The sequence below is a fragment of the Gavia stellata genome, chromosome 3 (genome assembly GCF_030936135.1).
Source record: "Gavia stellata isolate bGavSte3 chromosome 3, bGavSte3.hap2, whole genome shotgun sequence".
In the NCBI taxonomy this organism is placed as follows: Eukaryota; Metazoa; Chordata; class Aves; order Gaviiformes; family Gaviidae; genus Gavia; species Gavia stellata.
The window spans coordinates 62,425,370-62,447,924 of NC_082596.1; the positions used below are offsets into that span (position 1 = coordinate 62,425,370).

The 22,555-nt window shown below is 38.1% G+C and overlaps 1 protein-coding gene across 1 annotated transcript in view; it reads right to left on the reverse strand.

Annotated features, from left to right (window-relative positions):
* Window positions 1-12,848: 12,848 nt before the first annotated feature.
* Window positions 12,849-22,555, reverse strand: part of CD226 (CD226 molecule) — a 36,736-nt gene continuing 27,029 nt past the window's right edge. Inside the window, 5 exon segments of the mRNA XM_059815636.1 lie at window positions 12,849-13,013; window positions 14,294-14,333; window positions 15,171-15,215; window positions 15,217-15,280; window positions 21,861-22,160. Of these exon segments, the coding sequence (XP_059671619.1) occupies window positions 12,849-13,013; window positions 14,294-14,333; window positions 15,171-15,215; window positions 15,217-15,280; window positions 21,861-22,160 (614 nt within the window).

Genomic DNA, 22,555 nt, shown 5'->3' on the forward strand with positions numbered 1-22,555 from the left:
TTATTTTGCTGTTCCTTTTGTTGATACGTTCAGAAAGGAGGGGGGGCGGGTGGGGAGGGAGAGGGGCGCATTTGTGTTGTGAGAAAGTGGTGGAAACAAACGAAACTGTGTTGGTGTGAAGGTTTCTGCATGACCGGAGAAGGCCCGTTCTGGGGCTCCGTTGCGATGGCTCCACCAGCAGGCCGGCCCATCTTCACCCATAATGTTTTTAGGTCCTTGCCGCAGCCCATTGATTCCTGCTGGAGCTGCTGAAATGTTGCCGACTCGAGAGACAGCATCAGCACTGCAGGAGTCACCTTCAGATCCAAGCGAGTTCGCTCATTACCCTAGAGGGTGGTCGGGTCTTTTTTGAGCCAGACACCAACAGATACTGGAGTAGCAGTCTAATACGGTTTGTTGGGAATAGAGTTCAATGCATTAATGTAAGGTTCTTGCCTGGTATGGCTCTAATCTTAGATTCCCGGGACACATTCATCCTTTACTACTAGGCGCATAATTCTCATGACGCCCCTCAGAGCTGTGAATGTCCACATCAGCACCACAGTCTTATCCTCAGAACTGCTGCAAAGTCTTCTTATTTGCAAATTATTTAGGTAACCATGCCTGCAAGCCTAACTTTAAAAAGCAGGAAAACTGTTCTTCACACAAATAAAAGCAGGCCACATCCCTCGCTGGCGACCGCCTGTGCCACAGCTGGGCCAGATACAGTAGAGCTGAGCTCTGGTCTTGTCCTTCTGGTCAGAGTTCCTTTGATTTCCTCCATTTCCTTCTCAGATTTCTGTTTTAGATGCACATCGTATCTTGTATGATCATGTGTCAAGCTTCGGTTTACTTTGAAAAAGAGGATGAGTACCTCACAATGGAGATTTTCTGTCTTTGGAAGATGTTTTTAAAAAATTAATTGTAGTAGGTGTGTTTGTAATCAATAATGAGGGAATAAGTTGGAAGGCATACCTGTAGGTGGGGAACAAGTTTTATCTATCTTGAACATTTAGATTTTTGTAAGTGGTATCGAATATTTATGTACTTGTTGCGATGCCCTGAAATGTTTGAAATTGTGGGGAGAAAAATCTACCGTCTTGCTATGATCTCAGCAGCCTTGTGTTCTGTTCCCAGTGTGAAATGATTGCCATGATTACCAGAGGGATTAATCTCATTAGTTGTTTCTCAGGACAGGTTGAGGAATCGCATCAAGGAGGAGACACATAGACTTTTCCAGCGAAACAATTAGTTTTATGTACCATAATTTGACTGAAAAAGTGCTGTTGGGTTGTTTTATATATGCACATATATATATATATCTATCTCAAAAAGCACGGAAGAAACTTCTGCTTTTGATTAAACATTTACTGATACAGTATGTCCAGCTTTTCTCCAACCATTTTCCAAGCTAAGAGACCTTGCAGACTTACAGCTTTCTACACCTCAGTGAACAGCTGCTGAATAAAAAGCTTTGTGAGCCGCTTGAATGAAACACTTCTAACCCACTACAATCAGCTTTATTTATTTTTCCTCTTTTTCCTTATCTCATTCACTACTTCTTTTCCTTCTCACAGTGCTGCCATACTCAGGAATAGAATGGCTCCCTACAGAAAGTATTTTGATGAGCTAAAATGAAAAACTGCTCTCCCACGCTGTCAGGGAGCTGTACTTATGGTGCTCTCTGAGCTGTACTCATCAAGGAAGCTTCATTCACACATTCATTTAAGAAAAAAATTTGGTTGACAGGTTGCTTTGGGAAAATTTCCAGTTTGCAAATGTTACATGCAAAATGTGGTACAAAAGGATGGATACTCTGCTGGTGTAATTTCATTATTCAATGCTGCTTTGCCAAATATAAGTCTTTTGAGGAACTGGCCAGTTATTTTTATTCCTATGCAACCGTGATTCTTTCACTTGCCCTAAAATTATATATCTTCTTTAAAATTCCTTAGATTAAGCTTCCAATATATTCTGCAGATTTCTATGCTCTGTTCATGTAACTATTTTCCTCTGTGACTTGAATACTTGTCATTTAACATTTGCATATTCTACACAGTCCAAAAGTGGGGAAAAGGCAAAACAGGAGAGTATCAGAACTGCTTTATAGTTCCAGTGCCCATATGCTTTAAGAACCTATCTAAATTCTAAAGCTAGTGCTTTAGCTGTGTTTAGATAAAAAGCGTAAGATCTATATAGAGTTCTCTTTCCATTTCCTAGGGAAGAGTTGCTGTCTGTCACAGATGGTTTTGTCTTCCTATGCAGTGCATGAATATTGTCTAGTTAATGAAAATCTAGATGCTATTTCCAAAGAAAACACCAAAAAAAGGGGCGGGGGGGGGGAAGATTGGCCATGTATAGGAGTTTTACCAAATATTTTGCTTTCATTACATAATGCAACCAGCCTCTCAACTCTTACATTTATAAATATCTGTGAAGTTCCATCTTGTAGCAATAGGCAGAAAACTGAACTCCAAGACAAAGCTGGGGAATGCAACCAACAAAAAGCAAACCTGACATATTGGGAATCTGTTTCTTGCAGAGAGTAAACACAACCACATTGGAAGTTGAAAATAAGGATGCAACTTCACAGCAGACTGTAACACAGTCTGAGAAAACTGGGCACCTGATGCACAAAGGTATTCAGCAGCCAGTGGATGTTGCCATTAGTGCCGCTCCAGAACAGCAGATGATATCACTGTAACACTTGTGTGTTTGCAAAAGTTCCAGATACATTCCTCAGAAAAGCTCCATGAGAGCCAGGCAGGCACTGTGCCAACAGTTTGCCAGAAAATTCTGTTTTCACGGAATTGCTTTAATTGCTGGCATATGCCTGTTGATAATCTAAGTGATCCCCCACTGAGATTACTTTGTACAGCTCCTAGTGCTTCCGCCAGAAGGAAAACTGTCTTTTGGCACACACGGTAGAGCTGCCTGCCTAGAGACTACAAGTGCCTTTAAATAGGCCCAGGGACCCCATGGGTCCCTGTTCAAGTCTCGGCTTTCTTCATGTGCAAGGCACGCAGATAATACATCTATTCCTGACCCAAGAGGAGGTCTCTATTTTCACCTAATGAGCTATGAAGAGATGGAGGGCAACAAAATGTCTTCAGTGGTAACCAGATGCAACTGGTACAAATGGAACTTAGCATTAGTACATGATAAAACAGAAGAAGTAATAGAAGGCTATCGCTTTCATTTTGGTTCTGAGGAAGTGTTATGAATATATAACTGTAACCATGATTTAATTTTTTAAAAAATTACCCTTGTTAACAATATATTCACCCCTATGAACAAATAACACATAGCATTACTAAATAAAGTTACTAATATGTGTGAAATGTGAATATTATAGATTGATGCATGCTGATACTTTTGATTTTGAAGTCACTCGGTGCAGAAAATAGAAATTGAAGGAGACTGGTAATAAATTCTCAAATGGTGCTAAGGTACTTGAGTAGCCCCATTTTTTAAACAGCTATAGTTTAAATCACCTGTGAGTATACTTCTTGGAAACATATTGCCTGCCTATGTAAAGGAAAAAGAAAGAAGAGTATCTTGTAACGTGGAGTTTGCTGTCTTACTGAGTAAATGTATAGGCTTTACTTTCTGTGGTAGTCTTTAATTCCAGCTCCTCACATGTATCAGGTCCATGCAAAATTCTATTGTTGGGGGTTTTGTCGGGTTTTTTTTTTCCCTAAAGCTAGCAAGTGGAGCTTGGAAATGTATTGACAAACCAAAGAAGTTTGTTAGAGAGCAACAATAGCTGCTCTCTTTTGTTTTGACAAAAGTCTACCATGACATTTTGGGAAAATACTTCATTTCACAACACGAGAACAGAAATCCTGTTGGGAAGCAGCAAACACATTTCTAATCAAGTCTTTTTCTAAGTTAATGAGACTTCACTGGAGGAGGGGTTCAAACTGAATATCTGAGGTCAAAAGTGTTTTAAAGTGCTCTCTATAGCAATAATTTAAGTACAACATTCAGCCTTCAGGCACCCATTTATTTAGGAGTTGCTAAGTGCAGGCAGCCTGTGAAGACCCTTACCTGTTCATGGGAAAGAGAAAAAAAGAGCATTAATCAGATCTCTGTATTGCATTTATCAGAAAAGTCATGAACTTCATGCTTCTTCAGCTCTCCAGTCTAATAGACAATACTATGAGAAGTACTGATTTTTAAGATATTTCATCTCTAGGGACAGAACAAAGACCATCAGCCTGTAGCATATAAACCTCTACTTAGCTCACCAGCCACATTTGCTAGTTTTCATCTGGTAACTTAGAAACTGCACAGTGGCCTTTCTATGAGAAAATATGTGTCTCTTGAATGGCTGTGCTTTTTAGCATGAAATACAGCATTATTTACAACTGTTTCTTCCTAAAAAGGAAGGAGGAAGGTGTTCCAATTAATCTCTTTTTTAGTGTTTAATATCAGTGTATTTTAGCTCCTTTTTATACCTGCTGCAAAGGAATAAATGTGGCTTTTATCCGCATACAGAGTGGAGTGGACTGTGGAGAAAGTGTGAAAAGCTGTTATTAGATTACAAGAACAGATCCAACAACACTGGAAAGTTTCATTTTTCCATACATTGTCCAAATACTTATGACTCTTTCCAAACCAACTTGTTACACAACTTGTATATGTTAGAATCTTACATTTTTCACCACAGACAACTGGTTGGGGTGCCTGCCTTTGTTTTGTAAGTAGAAGATAATGACTGTGCAATACCATTGTAGTCGCACAACTTGAAAATCAAAGGGTATAAGGTTGGATATATTAATTCTGCAGATATAAAGTCTTGCACTCCATAAAGGGTGCTGTGTTTGTTCTTGATATTGTAAATAAATGCTCTTCACCTTTGATTTTAGATGAAAAGGTGTGTTATATTGGAAACAAGTACAGGCATATAATGGAATGAAAGAAATGTCAAAGAATATTGACTAACCTGTTGTAACAAGAAGTTTGTCTCTCTCTGTGCTCTTACAAAACAGTAGAAGGTGATAAGTGAAGGTGCTGTGTATTCAGCAATTATTTAAATGACATTATGCTTAGAAACCTAAATATTTGAAACCCATAGGTGAACTGGTTCTTTCGAAGAAGATGAAGTTTCACTTTCTTTGCAAAGATGCTTTTCACGTCTCTGCATGCAGATGCAGCTTGACAGATTTTTATGGATATGGTTAAAACAGATATGAAAGTAACTGAGGTTTAAGTATGATTAATTATAATTAAAGAATTTTAAAATGACAATATTTTTATGAATATTGCAAGTTGTAATGGAGAAAATATTTCCTTTTTAACTAAATGCAAGCTCAGAATCTAATATGCTCTCTAAGATGAAGGAGTTAGTCTTTTTAAATCTCACACTGAAAGTCCCGAAGAATGGATTGCTTTTTTTTTTCCTTCAGTATTGAAATCCTCATGAAGTTAAATAGATTTACCACTTTCCCTTACAATCCTGGGACTGTCAATTCAACAGATACTTTTTACAGTAGATTTTTTCCTATAACAATATTTGACATGAATTAAGTTAACCCTCATTTTTAATATAGGCTACACATTGTTCTCAATCTTTTTTTTAAATTGTATGATAACAAGACTGCAATGGGCATAGAAAATAGCACAAAATTAATCAGCTGTCTTGGCAATTCCATACCAGTAACAAAAATGAAGGTTACAGTTAAACACCTATTTTATAGCTGCTCCTATAGCTAAAACAGAATAAATGAGGTAAAATAAAGCTATCCTTGTTGGTGTTAATTGTTACATTTCCTGAGTTTCTGTAGATGATAGGCTGTGACAGGAGATATTTATTTTCCAGGTCTGCTTTTTGTAAGTTGTACTGATTTAAGATGGTTACAAGGAAAAATAGACAATGCAGCAAAAAAGTATTATAATTTCCTACCAAAGTATGACACTTGCTCACCTTTTATTTCTTTTTCCTTCTTTGAAAATCATTATTATAGAAAGAGAGAGAAGTTTTTGAAAGGTAATAAAAAGGAAATTAAAAATAGGGTAAGAAATTAACAAAAATTAAAAAAAAAAAGATTCTGTAATCTTTAAAAAGGTTAGAAGAATTTAGCAGACATTTAAGCACATAGCAATGAGTCATGTTGAGTGCAAAACAGCTTCCCGGAGCATTCAATTTCTGACTTTATCAGGAGCTGGGAACAAGTTGCTCTAAGTTGCTCTGTAACAACGGACTTACTTAGGAGTACTGGGCTCATTTTCCCGTAACCTGGCTGGAAAAACAAAGTACCAGTCCAGCTAACATGCATTATGCAATATAATTGCTTAAAAAATAGTATTTTGCACAATGCATCATAATTGTTATCACACAACTTTGTGGAACTTACTGCAGCCAGACATTGCTAAAAATATGGTTCAGAATATTACAGAGCTGATAAAATTCTGGGTAATAAAAGCAACATCTGTATTTATAATACATAAAAATACATACATAGGTGCTCAGCCTTTACGCGTCTAATTACAAAATTATCTGACAGAGTTCTGTGGGTAAGTTCCTCCCATACTACCGTTGTTGGGTAAATTATGGAAAGTTAAAAGAAAATAATAAATGTCTGCTTCAGAAAGTTTTATTTCAGAAGGAAAAAAGGTATTAACAGAGAGTAATTTTAATACATATAAAAATTCCTAACATACATTTCTCTCTTCAAATACACATGTAGACATCACCACAAATGGAGAAAGGCATTGAAAAAAAAGAAAAAAGTAAAGATACCGTATATTTGTTTGACTATATCTCAGTACGATAAGCTATTGATCACTTAAATCGTGTTACAAAACTTACTGATTAATATTACAAATGAATTATTTAGTGTAACAATCTAATTAAATAAACTTTTAAGAAAGGTGTTAAATACCATTTAGAGTCCCTCAGACACTTTTTTTCTAAAACTACAAAATTCTTTTTTTAAGTAAGCATAAGTTTAGAAGAAAGATGTCGGCCACTGCTAGTAATTCATATTAGTTATTTTATCTAATTATACCAGCTAACAATGTGGATAGTGTGGAAGTAATAAACGTATTATTCTTTTGAAACTTGCCTTAGATAACTTTGTGCATTTCCTTTGGTATTTCTAGCTTGAACATTATGTCCCAAGTGCTGAGTCTGACACTTGGGTCACAACAACCCCATGCAACACTACAGGCTTGGGGAAGAGTGACTGGAAAGCTGCCCTGCAGAAAAAGAGCTGGGGGTGTTGATTGACAGCCGGCTGAATATGAGCCAGCAGTGTGCCCAGGTGGCCAAGAAGGCCAATGACATCCTGGCCTGTATCAGAAACAGTGTGGCCAGCAGGAGCAGGGAGGTGATCGTGCCCCTGTACTCAGCACTGGTGAGGCCACACCTCGAATACTGTGTTCAGTTTTGGGCCCCTCAGTACAAGAAAGACGTTGAGGTGCTGGAACATATCCAGAGAAGGGCAATGAAGCTGATGAAGGGTCTGGAGCACAAGTCTTATGAGGAGCGGCTGAGGGAACTGGGGTTGTTCAGCCTGGAGAAGAGGAGGCTGAGGGGAGACCTCATCGCTCTCTACAACTACCTGAAAGGGGGTTGCAGAGAGGTGGGTGTTGGTCTCTTCTCCCAAGTGACTAGCAACAGGAAAAGAGGAAATGGCCTCAAGTTGTGCCAGGGGAGGTTCAGGCTGGATATTAGGAAAAATTTCTTTACTGAAAGGGTTGTCAGGCTTTGGAACAGGCTGCTGAGGGAGGTGGTTGATTCACTATCCCTGGAGGTTTTTAAAGCACATGTGGATGAGGCGCTTATGGACATGGTTTAGTGGTGGACTTAGCAGTGTTAGGTTTATGGTTGGACTTGATGATCCTGAAGGTATTTTCCAACCTAACCGATTCTATGATTCTATATATAGGGATATATAACTGCAAGACTATAGTAAAGTAATTCTACAGCTTTATAACTCAAGCCTAATCAGGGTCAAGAAACTAGTCAGAGCAGTGGCACACTCCCATGGCATGGTGGCAGCCTGCTCCGGTAGTCGCTGAGGTGAGGCAGTCTTGATGATCCTGAGGCTCTCTTATTTTAAAGGAAGTGTTGGCAAACTCATCAAGTGTTTGTCCCGTGGTTATCCAGATGCCCATCCTCTTCTCATCACTCTTAATGCATTTTACTCTTAGAAAAGAACTAAAAAAAACAGTTATGGGCAAAAGCAGAAACAAGGACTCTCACTGGAGGAATGCCCTACTGAGCTCTGCAGGCTCTTCTTAGTCCTTAAAACATGAGTTGTTTCTGCACAGGAGCCCAGCTTCAGGGGGAAGGCTGGAAAGGGAGCGGTGTGTCTGATGCAGGCTGGGGGAGAACTGGGCCAGGGTCTTCCATTTCCTGCCTGATTTGGCAGGTAGGATGCTGGATGAACTGACTGTGGTAGCAGAAACAGCCAGCATTTCACGTGACAGAGAAAAGTCTAGTCCAGTTTAGCGTTTTGAAGACCACAGTGGGACTCTAGCCTCAGGGTGGAATCCTTTGTACTGGATATCAAAGGGACAGTGGCCACCCTGAGCCCACACATACCCTGACACCACATCCCAGCGAGGCATGGCAATGGAGGCACGTCTTGTGCTCTAGCCCAAAACAGTTCTCCAGAAAAGTTTGAGTGTTGGAAATGTCTTTTGACTTGCCTTACTTACACCTTAAATAATACAGTCTGAGAACTTGACATACAGTTTCTACTCCTGAGGTCCAGAGACTAAAAGAGCGTTTTAGCACCTATCTTGTAGACAGACAGGGCTGTTTTTGAAACTAGCCCTTAGTGTCAGACTTACAAAGCCGTTTAGGGGATTAACTCCTATTGAGCTTCTAGGCTTTAAAGGAAATAAGTCTTTCACTTGCACTGTGGAGTAATCACTGAGGCAGAGGTTCAGCTACTGTAAATATATACCATTGATTTGAACTTTCGCATAGCTCAATAACATAGAAGGTTTGGAGGAGCATGATGCAGATAAGATTTAAAAGTAAATTTTAAAAAATCAGAGAGCTGATTCCCAGATGTCTTTATGATCATAAAAAAACCACCAACAACTCTCCAAAAAAAAAGAAACAAACCTAGAAATGAATCTGAGAGTGAGATCAGTCCTCTGAAATCTTTTCTTTTTCTGAAGCAAGGTTTCTTATTTGGATGTCTCAGGAGTAAGGTAGCATCCACCTGTCATCAAACTAACAAATGCTGGTAGCACCTATACTTTAACTATTCTGCCTGCCTTGTTGCCTTGGTCCTCTCCTCCTGTCCTGGGATAAGACCTGGAGAGGAGGTAGGTCGTTAAGTTGCACAGTACAGTTAGAACAAGCTATTTCTGAGTGCTCTTGAAAAAATTTAGGTGTCTAACAGAAAAGCTGTCTGGGAATTTAGGGCAGGTGGAGGTCAGAAAGAGGCTTAAGCGCTGGACTACCCTGCCTAACATGGGGGTTTGGAGGAGTCCAGCTTCTTGTGTTCCTTGGTGTGTTCAGCCCTTAAAGCAGGCTGTTTCCTCACAGAAACATTGTTTTACCCCAAGATGCACAGCCAAGGGAGAGCAGAAGACAAGCAGAATGAGCAGTATCATGAATGTATTATAGAGTCAGAGAAGCTCTTTATGGTAAAGGAACATATTTGAGTTGAATAAAGTAACAGGAGATAAAGTATGTTACTGTTCTAACTTTAAACTTCTTTCATGGACTGTGAGTTTAGTATTCACCCTGTTGATCCAAACTCTGGCAACTGCCTCTCCTGCATTCCGAAGTCCCAGAAAAGACTGATTACAAATATTTTTTTCTCTGATTTCTTTTTTAAAAGACTTGTGACTTTATGCCCTTTAAAGACTCAGTAGTACTATAAATCATGAAATTTTCCTTTGAATATGGGACTTAAACATTTACCTTTTTCATCTAGCATAAAAGATGAATTTTATTATTATGGAAAAGAAATCTGTTTTTACTTTTCTTAAAATCTCATAGATTCATTTTCCAGTTACACAGAAGGTAGGTAGTTACCCAGTGATTCAAGACGACAACATGCTCTATTATGTTTATTTCCTTTCAGCAACGTTTCTAAGGCCTTAACACAACAAAAAAAGACAGTTATTTTACAGTTTAGATAGTATGCTGAGCTGGTTGCTATCCATAGTTGTGTCATGTTCCTTGATTTTTTTTTTGCCTCCCTCTTAACTATTTGGGCAAGCAGTACAGCATGAAATAACACAGTAATTGTTCAACATAAAATTTCCAATTTGCAGTTGATGAAGTTCACTCAAAAGGAACTAAAAGTTTCCAAAAGAAAAGGGCAAATCTATGGAAAATATTGCAAATAAACAGCAATAAACAATAGTTTGTACTATTTTACACTGGAAAGTTTATTTACATAATCTAAACTCTTTCACGGGAAACAGGCTCTTGCTGGGTCCCATCTTGCCAGACTCATAAAATATTCAAAGAGTTTTAATATTACATTTCAAATTACACTTTTGGAAGTTTCTCTTGTGTGCAGCTTACTAGTTTTTAAGCCAATGAGACTATTGATAAATTTTGGGTTGTTTTCTTTTTGGTTTTCATTTGTATCAGTCTCATGTTCAGCTGCTGTTCACTGATATTACCATGGTACAAAAATGAAGCTGTTGTTTTGGGTTTGTTTTTTGAAAAAAATAATATATTGGTCTTACTATGCTGTGTGTGATGTGATTTTCCCCGTGGACTATCCTGGTAGAAGTAATACATCTATGGAATTTGAATTAAAACAGATTAAATACCTGCAAAGATGTGCACTACAGATTTTTTTTTTCTTCCTCAAATCTCAAAAATAAGCAATTATTGTGAAAAGACAAGCTAAAAGTAGCAAGGGAGGCAAGAAATAAAGGCATTACCAGAAATAATCAAAACAATCTGGTATTCAAGGTACTTAACCTCAACGTCCCCCTCTTTTTTACCCTCAGTAAAGTAGGGATGTATTTTGACTGTCTCTACAAGCAGTGAAACAGTACCAACTTCTCAGCTTATGGATATTTCTCTATCAGGGTTCCAACTGAGACCTTCAGTGTAATCAAATTCATTACATTATCATTTTGGCATTTTAATATAAATGGGATCATCAAAGAAACAACCCAATGCTCCAGGGTTTTATTTGTGATGCTGTGCACAACTTAGAATTATCTGCTATGACATTTGATAACTCAGGAAATAACCCAACTTATTAATAATAGAGTTCCGTGTATCCCCATCAACTTCACATGCAAGCATATATATATTTGAAAACATGCAGTAAGTGAAAGAAAAAAACATATCCCTTGCAATGTGTATGCATCCTTGTTCAGGAGCACACAAAACCAAAATGAGATGTTTTCTAATGGTATATTACATTGTAAACCATTTAAGTCTTCAGTGCTAGGTTGAACGACAGTTTGGTTTAGGTTTTTAGATTTTTAGCTGAAGTGTAGGATAACCACATGATGCTATTATTGCTCAAATAGTTCAGAGAAGGCTTGTGTCCACGTTATTCTCAGAAGAACGTAGACTCCTATTTTCCTGTGCACGTGAGGAAAGCTTTCCATTGGAGAAGGCTACACAAAACGTGCTTTTCACTATCAGGCTGTTGACGCTCCTTCCTAGCCAGCCAAGTGGAACCAGTAACTGATCTGTAGGCAGAACCATGATGCCTCCCCCCCAACCCCTTTCAAAAAAAACTCCAACGTATTCAGCAACACCTTTATTAACGCTTCAAGAGAAAAGGGGAATCAAACATAGGTGGGCCAGGCACACAGTTTGTAGTATGGAGACATACATGATTATCAGTCATCACAGTAACACCTTCATCTACTGGGATTTTGTCCTCAGTAATACAGCAGATTTGTAAAAGGCCAAAAGATGCGTAGATCCTAATTCTCAGGTCTGCCTTCTAGTTCTGTTTGTTTAAGGATTTTTTTGTCTGTTCAACTTCTGTGTTGTTTCTTCTGTAGGTTTCAGCAGAATATATACATTTGCACACATACAGCTACATATGTATGTGTATTGTTTTGTAAATGTTCTCAATCATGCTTTTTTCTGCTTTGCATCATTTATTCATGTATCTTCCATCTTCTCATTTATTTTTTGTGCAACTAAACCTTATAATAAATTATTATTAAATATAACCTGACAGTGACAGAGTCTTCATGTTTTGTTTTCTCCTGGGCATGGGGGGAGGGGTGGGGGGAAAGCAGGGAGGGAGAAGAGCAGGGGCTACATTTCTATTCCCTCCCCAAATAGAAAGCGCTGAAATAACTGTGGTGAGTGGCAAGAAGCCTGTAAAACCACACAGCTGTCAGAGAGCAAGCTTCTGTTCTGTTAGGTTCAAGGATCCCTGATATATTTGGTTTTTTCAGCTGAATACTACTGTTTGCCCAGCAGCAAAATAACACCTCCTGTGTGAAAATCATAGATATTTATTATTCTACAGAGCTCTCAATTTGAGGTGCAAAAATCATGGACGCAGACAACATTGAGCACGTTTTCTTTCTCACCCTGTCACATAGGCTTCTCAGACACATAGATTTCTCAGACCAAATTAACTTTATGTAAACATATGCAGGTCCATTCTGCATATCAGAGCTGTTCTAAAATTCTTACTTAAGAGTACACTTACTGGGTAAAAACGTTTAAATTGCAGAAGTACAAATAATCTTTAATTCTATATATGAATCAAAGGATACGTTAATGCTGCAGACAGCAATACAACACAGACATACCTGGTATAACCTAGCCCAGGCTGGCTGTCCAGCCAAAGCAGCCCAGACAGTGCTCAGCTCAGCCAATTTGACTTTCCATGTCTTGCCGATGCAAAGAAAATACAGTCTAAGCTGCAAATACAAGACCTGGGCTTTGGTTACTTCATTCTTAAGAAGGAATCTAATGGTGTTTTCTCAGGTTTCTGTGAGACATTTTTGCCGTTGACATAAATCTCCTCTGTCTGCCTGAGTGATGATTCTTATTCTCTTCTTTCTGTGTTCCATGTGCCATGAAAATTGGAACTTCCGTAACTGTTTACAGGCTAGAAGAACATTAAAAAAAAAAAAAAAAAGAAAAAAGAAAAGATTGAACGATCTTTCTCAAAACAGCTAGAACTTTGAAAAAGGAGAAAAATGGCAAATTTTCCTCATATGCTGATTTATTATTGGGAAATATTCAACCATCAATCAAAATATTTCTTGTCTTCCTGTTTTCTATGAATACATTCCAGGTTCAAGTCATACGAAAAAGAAGCTGCACTTTGAATATGTTTCCCAGCTGACCCACATCAGGTGCCTGGTAAAGCACTAGTGGAATGCCCCCTTCCCCTCACATGCACACTTCAGGTACTGAAGTAGTCTCCTATGTCAATCTTAAAACAGGAATTACTCTAAAGGTGTCAACCATGCTAAGAATTAGTCATGTCGTTAAGACAACTTAATGTGATGGTGCCTTGGTTAACTGGCATGGGAGGAAAGATGGTTTCTGAAACAAATGGCTAGGCCCTAGCTTATGGTTACCTTAGGAAGAGCTTCATTCTGGTACGAACAGTGACCCAAGAGTCAGAATGAGAGAAATGGAGATGGCAGGACATCAAACGGTTTTATAAGGACATGTCTACAGTGGAGCTCACTGTTGAATCATACAGAAGTGCCATCTGAGAAGAGATAGGTGGAAAGCTAGAGGCTCACACACATTGTGAGAATGGGTTCATTTCCCTAAGCACCGGATCACTTCATAACCCGACTTAGGGTATGAAGACACAAGGCAGAAACAGTGAAGTTGGCTTCTATCTTTCCACTTCTAAACTTCAGGCCTTGAATAGGATTACTAAGCAGGAGGAGGGAAGACTCAGAGCTCCAAAACTTTGATTGTTAAGATACAAAAAGAAAGGAGAAGCACTGAAACAGCTGTCCCAATGAATTATAGTAAAACTGAACTATAAGAAATAGATAAAGACAAAGGGTATCATGGGATACAATTTTTTGCCTCAGTTTTACAAATAGCAATTCGAAGAGAAGAGGTATTAACAATACACAAATAATATCAAAGCTAGCAAACCGAAAAAGCTAATTTGTTAATAATATGGAACAGAGTTGGGTCTCTAAATGTAGCTGTAAAATATTAAATAATATTAATCCAAAAAAAGTGAATAATGATAATCATAGTTTAAAATATTAAATTTTTCCTGTCTATATAGTTTAAGATTAGACTATAAGATTCAAGGGATATAAAGATCAGATACAGAAAAGAAAGGTGTTAAGAAATATGCGATACAAAATACAAGTAAACTCCAGCTGATCTTACCTGGGTCTAAGTAGAGTACAAAGCTTTTTATAAGGCCTCTGTGATCCTCTTCTTTCTGGTGGCACACATTCAGTCAGAAACACAATGGAGTGAACCGCACCCTGTATCATAGTATAGTCCAAAATATCTAATTCCAGCATACAAGAGATAATGCTGGCATTGCTTACTTTCCCACTGAAACCAGTAAGTACAATAAAAATCCAAGTAGTCTTTCCTCTGACTTGCAAACTGTAACATGCATGAGATAAGCAGTGTTTCGTGAAGGCCCAGACACAGGTAAAAAGGCCTTCTGGTTCAGGGGCAAATGCAATAATATACTGCCAGCAAGTTCCAGCATCTTCGTATGTTGTGGCAGGGGAAGAAATATTTTTTCTGCTCACTATTTGTTTTCATTGGAAGCCACGATTCTGGATCAGGCCACTAGCATATATTTGGCAAGGAATACAGCAGACTTGGAGAAAAGTTTAAACTATTAATCTGGATCCAACTGTGAGCAAATTTGGAATATGAAATCAAGATGTCACCTATCCTTCTCTATGCACAAGATAGGAACAGCCTATGCCTAGGCTTATGCTATTCCTGACAAATCATCCTTGACATGAAGTTTCAGCTAACAAACACCACTGCAAGCATTTAACCAACCAAGGAACTTGAGCAAACTGTTTGGTTTTTTAATGTGAAAAAAAGTAAAAAAAAAAAAAAAAAGAAAATATCAGTTTTTTCATTGGCTGTAGAACTGATTATTTTTTTCAAGTTTAAAATTTTGGCAAGAAAATTAAATTTTCACAGCTACCTTTTTTTTAATTGATTCTGGAGGAGGTAGTAGGATGAACTGTTAATGCCTTCATACTTACCTGCCTCCGCATATCAAGCAAACTGGTTTGTTACTCACTTTTTGTGACAAGCAGTGGTGATGCAGAAGATCAGTAGGAAAACTAATGAAGACAGCAGCAGAAATTCCTCCAGCTGTGTAGATAATACACCATTTGGGATCCCAAGTTGCTAAAATACAATTGTAATAAATATGATTAGTATTTTGTAAAAACCAGCATGAACTTTTTATGACAAACTAAATTGAAAATCAACAATTATGTAGAGACATCGTTCCATGAAGTTCATGCTCAATATTCAGACCTCACAACCATTCCCTCATTTCTAAAATGCCTTTGTTATGCTGCAAGATGTTATGTAAGAGCTAGCTCTTGCAAAAGTTGTGACTGGGATGACCAAAGGTGAGTGAACAGAGCACAGTGGTACAAAAAAAACAGTGATGCCTTGTGAAATCCTTTCCTACCTCCTTCATCCCTTGATGAGAAAACAGTCCAACAGCATACATAAGTGACTCAATATATGGATAATAAAAGCATTCAAACTACTGAAGTGAATGCTCTTGGCATTGTAAAGGTTGTCCTGTAAGAGACACCTAACAATCATGCAATACTTCCATGGGCAACAAGACATTTTGCAGAGTACCAGGAAGATCATCTCAGTGCCCAAGAGGTTTTCTATTCAGTACTGCACAGTTGTATCAGTTATTTTCTGCTCTAATTCAAAAGGAAATCTGTTCACTTTTTAACAAAAATATGTCCACAAAAATCTCTCTCATTGTCATCACTTCTTTTTTATAATCCAGTACTGTACATGCTTTGATGACAGATGTCAGGAAACCTACCCTATTTGTTCTAGCCTAAACAAAAATTATTTATTTGAGAATTACAACCAAGGCAGGAAAAGTAACATTTGTAGCAGCTTTTTTCAAATGCATAGACTTCTGCACTATAGAGTCACATCTTCAGATGAAACTAAGGACCAACATATAATAACTAAAGGGTAGAGACAGGCAAGATGATGGCTTCAAGGTATGAGTCAATATATTCTTATGGTGCTCAAGCTTGTGGAGAGCTAATGTAATATTATTCTCATTTTTAGGTGAAAAAAACATGGAGAAAAAACTCAAAGTCACACAGGAAGTCCAAAACACAAATCCTCAGTACAGTTATCTTGCATTTAAAACACTTGTGAATTTTTCTTTTGTCATGATTCTGAACTTGGTTAGTGGTAGCATTAAAAAAAAAGTGTGTTAAACTACAGATCTTTAAGTCAACTTTTTGCAGCCCCTCACAGTGCCCTGCTTCCTGCTTCTCTGTTGCACCTCTGCACTAGCACTCTGCAAACTTGAGACTAATAGCACAAAAAGCAGGCAAACCCAAAACAGTAGGTAATAAACACTTCTGTACATAGTGTATTTGTGGCTAGCAGCATCAGCTACCAGGGCACAGTATCAGCTATCAGAATACATCTTAGCCAGATGATCTTACCAACTTCTTGGCCACAAACTTAATTCTTATGTTTCAGATACAGACTTGCAATTCATTGGTGAACAAGGAGTGAAAAAACTGTCTTTAGGTTAGACCCTCTTCAATGTTCTGCTCACTGTACAGGAGAAGATAGTACCTGAAGATGAAACCATAGCTACCCCAAAGAGCTTTCATTCTGGCTAGACAAGAAAGTTACATGCTCAGTTCACAGACAAGGGAAAACAATTAGTATCGCTAGCAATACTGAGCCATCACCAGATGGATTTTCTCTCCTGGATCAAAAAGGTTCACAGCTTCTTATCTGGCTATCCTGAATACCAGCTGAGACTTACTCAGGTACACCTCTTTAGTATTAATATGCTACTTGGAAGGATAACAAAAAATACTGATCACAGAAGAGTCTTATCCTTGAATTCCAATGTTATTTTACTAGAAAGAAAAAAAGAAAGTTCTCTCAGAAGTTTGTGCTGCTGAAGGCATGTGACACGATAGAAAAGGCTGACTGATAACAAAAACTTTTGTATTATAATCGCATATGAAATCACTCTACTTCCAGCATGATTTCAACTGCTATGTACTTAAAATGACAGGATGGTGCATATAGCTATGTCCAACTTCAGAAAAAATTAAAATGTCTTTTTTCCAAGTGTTTAGCTACCCACCACAGAGAATCATTATGTGGGCCAGTGAGTACTTACAGAAATAGGGAGAAAACATCCCGTAAGCAACAAAGAAATTTTAAGATTTTAGCTACTCTGGTAAAAATCATGTGTTTAATTTTCTTCAAGGATAGGTGAATCTGGAGAGAGTTACAGACTTCAGCAGCATTCCCACCTGCAGTCTAAGCACTCCAGACCTCATTGTTCTTTTCCTGAAGTTTCACCTTCAGTTTTATCAGGTCAAGATAATAATCTCTGAGTTAATGAGTTTGAGAACTGAGATTATCAGCTGTCAGTTAAATTTAGATGAGAAAAATCATTAGATTTTTTTTAGAAGAAATAACTACTCAAAGCCCTTTTGCCTTTTCTCAGTTGAAGTGAGCAAAGACTTCCTGAGGCATTTGTTTTCTTTAACTATACAAAATCTTTTGTAATTACTGACTTCAACATAACGTTCAAGATTTTGCAGAAACATGTCAGAGATTTGTCATGTGTCTCTTTAGTTCTTGTGTTATCATCAAAGGTGATATGCTGAGGGGAGGCTATTAAGTGTATTTTCAGCATCAGTACACTTTCTGTTAAGTATTAGACAATGTGCCCCTCCCTGCCCCATCTTCATAGCCTTGGCATTTTCCCTCTAAGATTGTGAAATTTTTTTGCATGAATGTTTTCGACCTTCAGTGCACTGACTTTGGTTTTGAGGAGGAAGCACTGATGGGCCAGACAGGTATTTGTTCTAACAAGAGATTTGAACTGCATTGTAAATATCTTCATGTAGCTTGTCACTTGCCTTGCTGGACTGGCACGTATGGTATGCTAACTAGACATCGCTGAAATAGTTTTGCCCACAAATGAAAGGCAGAAATATAGCATGAATACAGTCCTGCCCAGAGAAAGGTCGTTTGTTGCATAGAGACCCACAGACATGGACTGATATCTTGTGTTCACACTAAATGAATTCATGAAGGAAGAAGGGAAGCTACCCTGATTCTCCCCACCCCCAACTGCAGCCTAATCTTCTGTCTGTTTACTATGGCACAGAAGTACTTCTGTCTCTTCTCAGCTGAAAAGGACTGTATGATAAACCTCAATGACTGGACAAGTAGTACCCTGCTTTTCATCTGGGTGCTATGAAGATCATACTGGGTGCTATTGAAAGATATTTAAAGGACAATTTAAAGGCACAGTCAACATGGATTTGCAAAGGGAAAGTCCTGTCTAACTAATTTGATATCCTTCTAAAATAAGGTCAGCCGCCTATTGGATAAAGGGAACAAATGCCGGATTCTGCACCTAGGACAGAGTAATGCCAGGCACAAGTATAAAGTGGGAGCGGAGTGGCTGGAGACCAGCCCTGCAGAAAGGGATCTGGGGGTGCTGGTCCACAGCAGGCTCAATATGAGTCAGCAGTGTGCCCTGGCAGCCAAGAGGGCAAACCTCATCCTGGGGTGCATTAAACACAGTATAACCAGCCGGTCAAAAGAGGTGTTGGTGCGGCCTCACTTTGAGTACTGTGTGCAGTTCTGGGCACCAGAATTTAGGAAGGATATTAAGGCACTTGAATGCATCCAGACGAGGGCAACAAAGATGGTGAAAGGGCTAGTACAAACCATAATGTAGTTCTGACCCCCTAAACTTACATTTAAATACAACAACCAACCAGTTTTTCAGATCTAGTGGGAACACACAGCAGCACAAAATGTTTCTATTTTCCTTTGTCTAAGAGAACTTGCTCTCCCACTTTCTGCTAAAGCAAGAATAAAACTTATTAAATCTTTCTAAAAATGGCTAGGTCTTCAAGATGGAATACGCATTTCTTTTACAACCCTTCTAATTTTTCTGTTCTTTCATATGACATCTCCCCTTCTTTCCCCATCATCTACCAGAATAATGCAAGGATTTTAAGTCTGCTTACTTCCTTCAAAAACATGTTAAAAAATTAAATCTAATCAAAAGAAAAAGCATGGTAAGTAAAAATCAGAAATGGGTTCAGATGTGGAATCTGGTGACACGACCAATCTCCATATTAATAGAATCTTTAGAAGGAAAAATATGGTGAAGAACACATCAGAAATTAATCCAAAGTCTCTTGAACACATTATGTAATTACATAATATTCAGCCTCCTGTTTCTGTAAGTGTTGTGCCACAAAAACTACACTACTTTACATATACATGTTGCTTTATGTGTTCCAGGTTTTGAGGTCAAAAAAGATTTGCAGAAGACCCATTTCAGCTAGAAATTTCTGTTACTGAAAAACAACAATCACAATATTTAGTGGGATAGAATAGACAAAGTTAATGATATTGGATGGATCTCATAGCTTTATTTTCATTGACATTCAAAAATGTTAAATGCAGCATGCCAACTTCTACTGATACCACTGCAAGAATATCACAGGCTTTCCCAGCACTTGAACACCTATTCCCCTCTCTCCCTCTTATATCTTCATAGGAATTCCATGCTGTTTCTCCTTGCAAAAACACATTCACCTTTAGACAAGAAGCAAGTTGCTTCTTTCTACTGTACCACCTCTTTGAATCAGCGGTTTTGGAACTATTATCAGTTCTGCAAATATTCCTGTGCTCTTATTTCTACCTCCTTTCACCCAAGATTCCTCCTCTTTAAAAATTCTTGGCATGTTCTCAATGGCATCTTCTCAAAAGAAAAGAAAAAAAAGTTTCTTATTTTTCTTTTTCTCTCTCAACATAAACAGTTTTCCCTATTACTATTTACAGTGCAGCTATTCTTCCAGCTCGTAGACTCAGTATTTCAAAACATCTCTGGAACTGGGCAAGGCGAGAAGATTTGCAATACCCATGTAGAATCACACCACCATACTAAAAACATTGGAAAAGTTTGGTAGAAAATCTAAGCTAGAGTGTGGCTTAGCTGTAATGCTAAACCAAAGAAAATGAAGTGACTGAACTGATAGAACATACACAAAGAACCAGTTTCTGTCACCACTTGGTTTATTCAAGCCACAGCCATTGCATCAAGCAGAGTAAGTCACTCGTGAGTTTGTGAGAGACTTCAGTGGCTATACCACAGGGTCTGGTGGGAGCTGATGCCTGGCCTCTTGCTCCTTTCCCCTTAGCATTTCTCTATATCTCACTGGAAATATTAATTGCACGTTATGAAACAGTTCCAAACATTAAAGAGAAATAATTGGAAGTCCTTGACACTTCATTTCCTTTGGAATTAATGAAAATTCAACAAAATGCACTTCATAATATGGAGTGAAGGCCTAAAAAGGAGACAATGGGGTGTTTTCTGGATCATACTGTACTTCAGCTACTTTAATGGTTTCAGACCTTTTTTTCTCTCCAAAAAACAGGCATAACTATGCTGGCATTGTTGGAATTAAAAATGATAAATAGGATTTGTTTCAAGAGCAAAAGATACATGGAAAGTTAAGTCTTTTTTGGAGAAAAAATAGTTCATGTAGGTAGGACTGACAATTCTTAAAGTTATTGTATTTTTTTGCAACTCATGCTTTCATTTTGGTATGAGAAGAACTGCACTTGGAGTAAACAAAAAATGTTTCTATTGCTCTATTGGATATGCTTGATTATATGAATATAGTCAACATTTTGAAATTTGAGTGTTTAAATTGTCAGAGGTGAGAGGATTTTTTCTCCTGATACCTCTTTTCTTTTCGTCATTTTCTGCTCAATTTCATGGACATTTATGGTCAAGTATTCAGAGTAGAGCAGGTCAGCATTTTCTTCCTGAGCACATTCTCCACTTCTCAATAACAATATCACAGATCACGCATATTCTGAAGTTTCATACCCCATGCCACAGCTCTTAGTACTGCCAAAGAGAGGTCTACTAACATTTATTACCAGGAACAAAAGCAGTGCCCTCAAAAGATACCAGAAAGCTGGATTGAGTGCTGCAACAGGAGAAGGACTCTGGTAGTGCAAGAACTGCATCTTCAAAATGCATGCTATAGAGAAGAATCAAAACTGAGTTTTTTTCAGCCATAACAGAAAATAGAAGTAAAGGTGGGATTCAGCTCACAGTTTTAGAAATCTTGTGTTAAGTGTCTACATACGGAGACCCAAGCTCCCATTATAATCAAACTGTGACAACAGTCACAGGAAAACCTAGAGAGCTTCTCAGCTCCCCCTAAAGAAATGCCTTACATGAATAAGGTAGAGGCAATTTTACAAATTTTTATATTTTCAAATGAGAGTGTGCTCTTTGCCTTTGTTGGAGGATAGGTCTCACCCCCGGGACCCTGCGGTGCACTGTTGTTAATGGGGAATTCCCCTAGTGGCTTCTTTGGGAGAATGCCCACCTCTCCCTGCAAACTCAGGCAGTCTCTCATCTTCCAAAGTGTCCCCTCCCTAACATCAAACCAGTTTCTCACAAACGAGTCTAAAGTCCTGTAATGAGATCAGACAAGCTTAAAACCAGCTTCTTTCTGTGGAAACAAGTTTATTTGTTAACTTTGCTGTCTTTCACACGTTGCTAATTGGAATGTGATATTTAAATAAATCCTCACTTGTTATTGAAGAGTTATTTTACATGAGTAAAAGTGCTAATACCTCAGAAGGTCCTGTTGTAAAAACATTTACCACTTCCTCCTTTACTTACCAGCCACAGTAAAACTCATCACATTACAGGTTTTGTTTCTTCCAGTAGCTACGCAGCAGTACCTTGCAAAGTCAGAGGCGATAATGTTTTGAATGACGATCATGGAGTTTGCCTGATCCACCAGAATACGCTCTTTGAAATCTGAACCAAAGCTTTGATTTCCTGATGAGTTGCACAGAACAACAGTATCTACTCAATCTGCTTTAATCCTTTCCCACATCACTTGCTGCACTGAATCACCAATTATATAAGGGCAAGTAAAAGCGACATTTCCTCCTGGCTTGGTAAACACAGGATTTTCTCAGATACTTCAAAAGCATCTGTTGAAAAACAACAAAAAACTGCTCATGTTTCATTCAAGGGAAGTTTAGTATTGATAGTTCCTGTATGGCAAATATTAATGAAATTGACTTACAGCAGAAAGATATTCAGATCACTTGAAATATTTAAAAACATAATTTATACCTATCTATGACTATATTTTTGTGCACATTTAGACAAAACAGTGTGAGGCTGCAATGACATGGAAACAAGGCTACTTCTAGACTTTTGAGTACATGAATGTTTCATTAACCATTTCAGCAAACATTCAACAGCACAAATTATGGGGCCAGTCTAATTAAATTTGTGATAGTCTTGTTCTGCTTTCACACTAATTATAAAAAAAATGGTTTGATGTGACCCTCAGGACATGC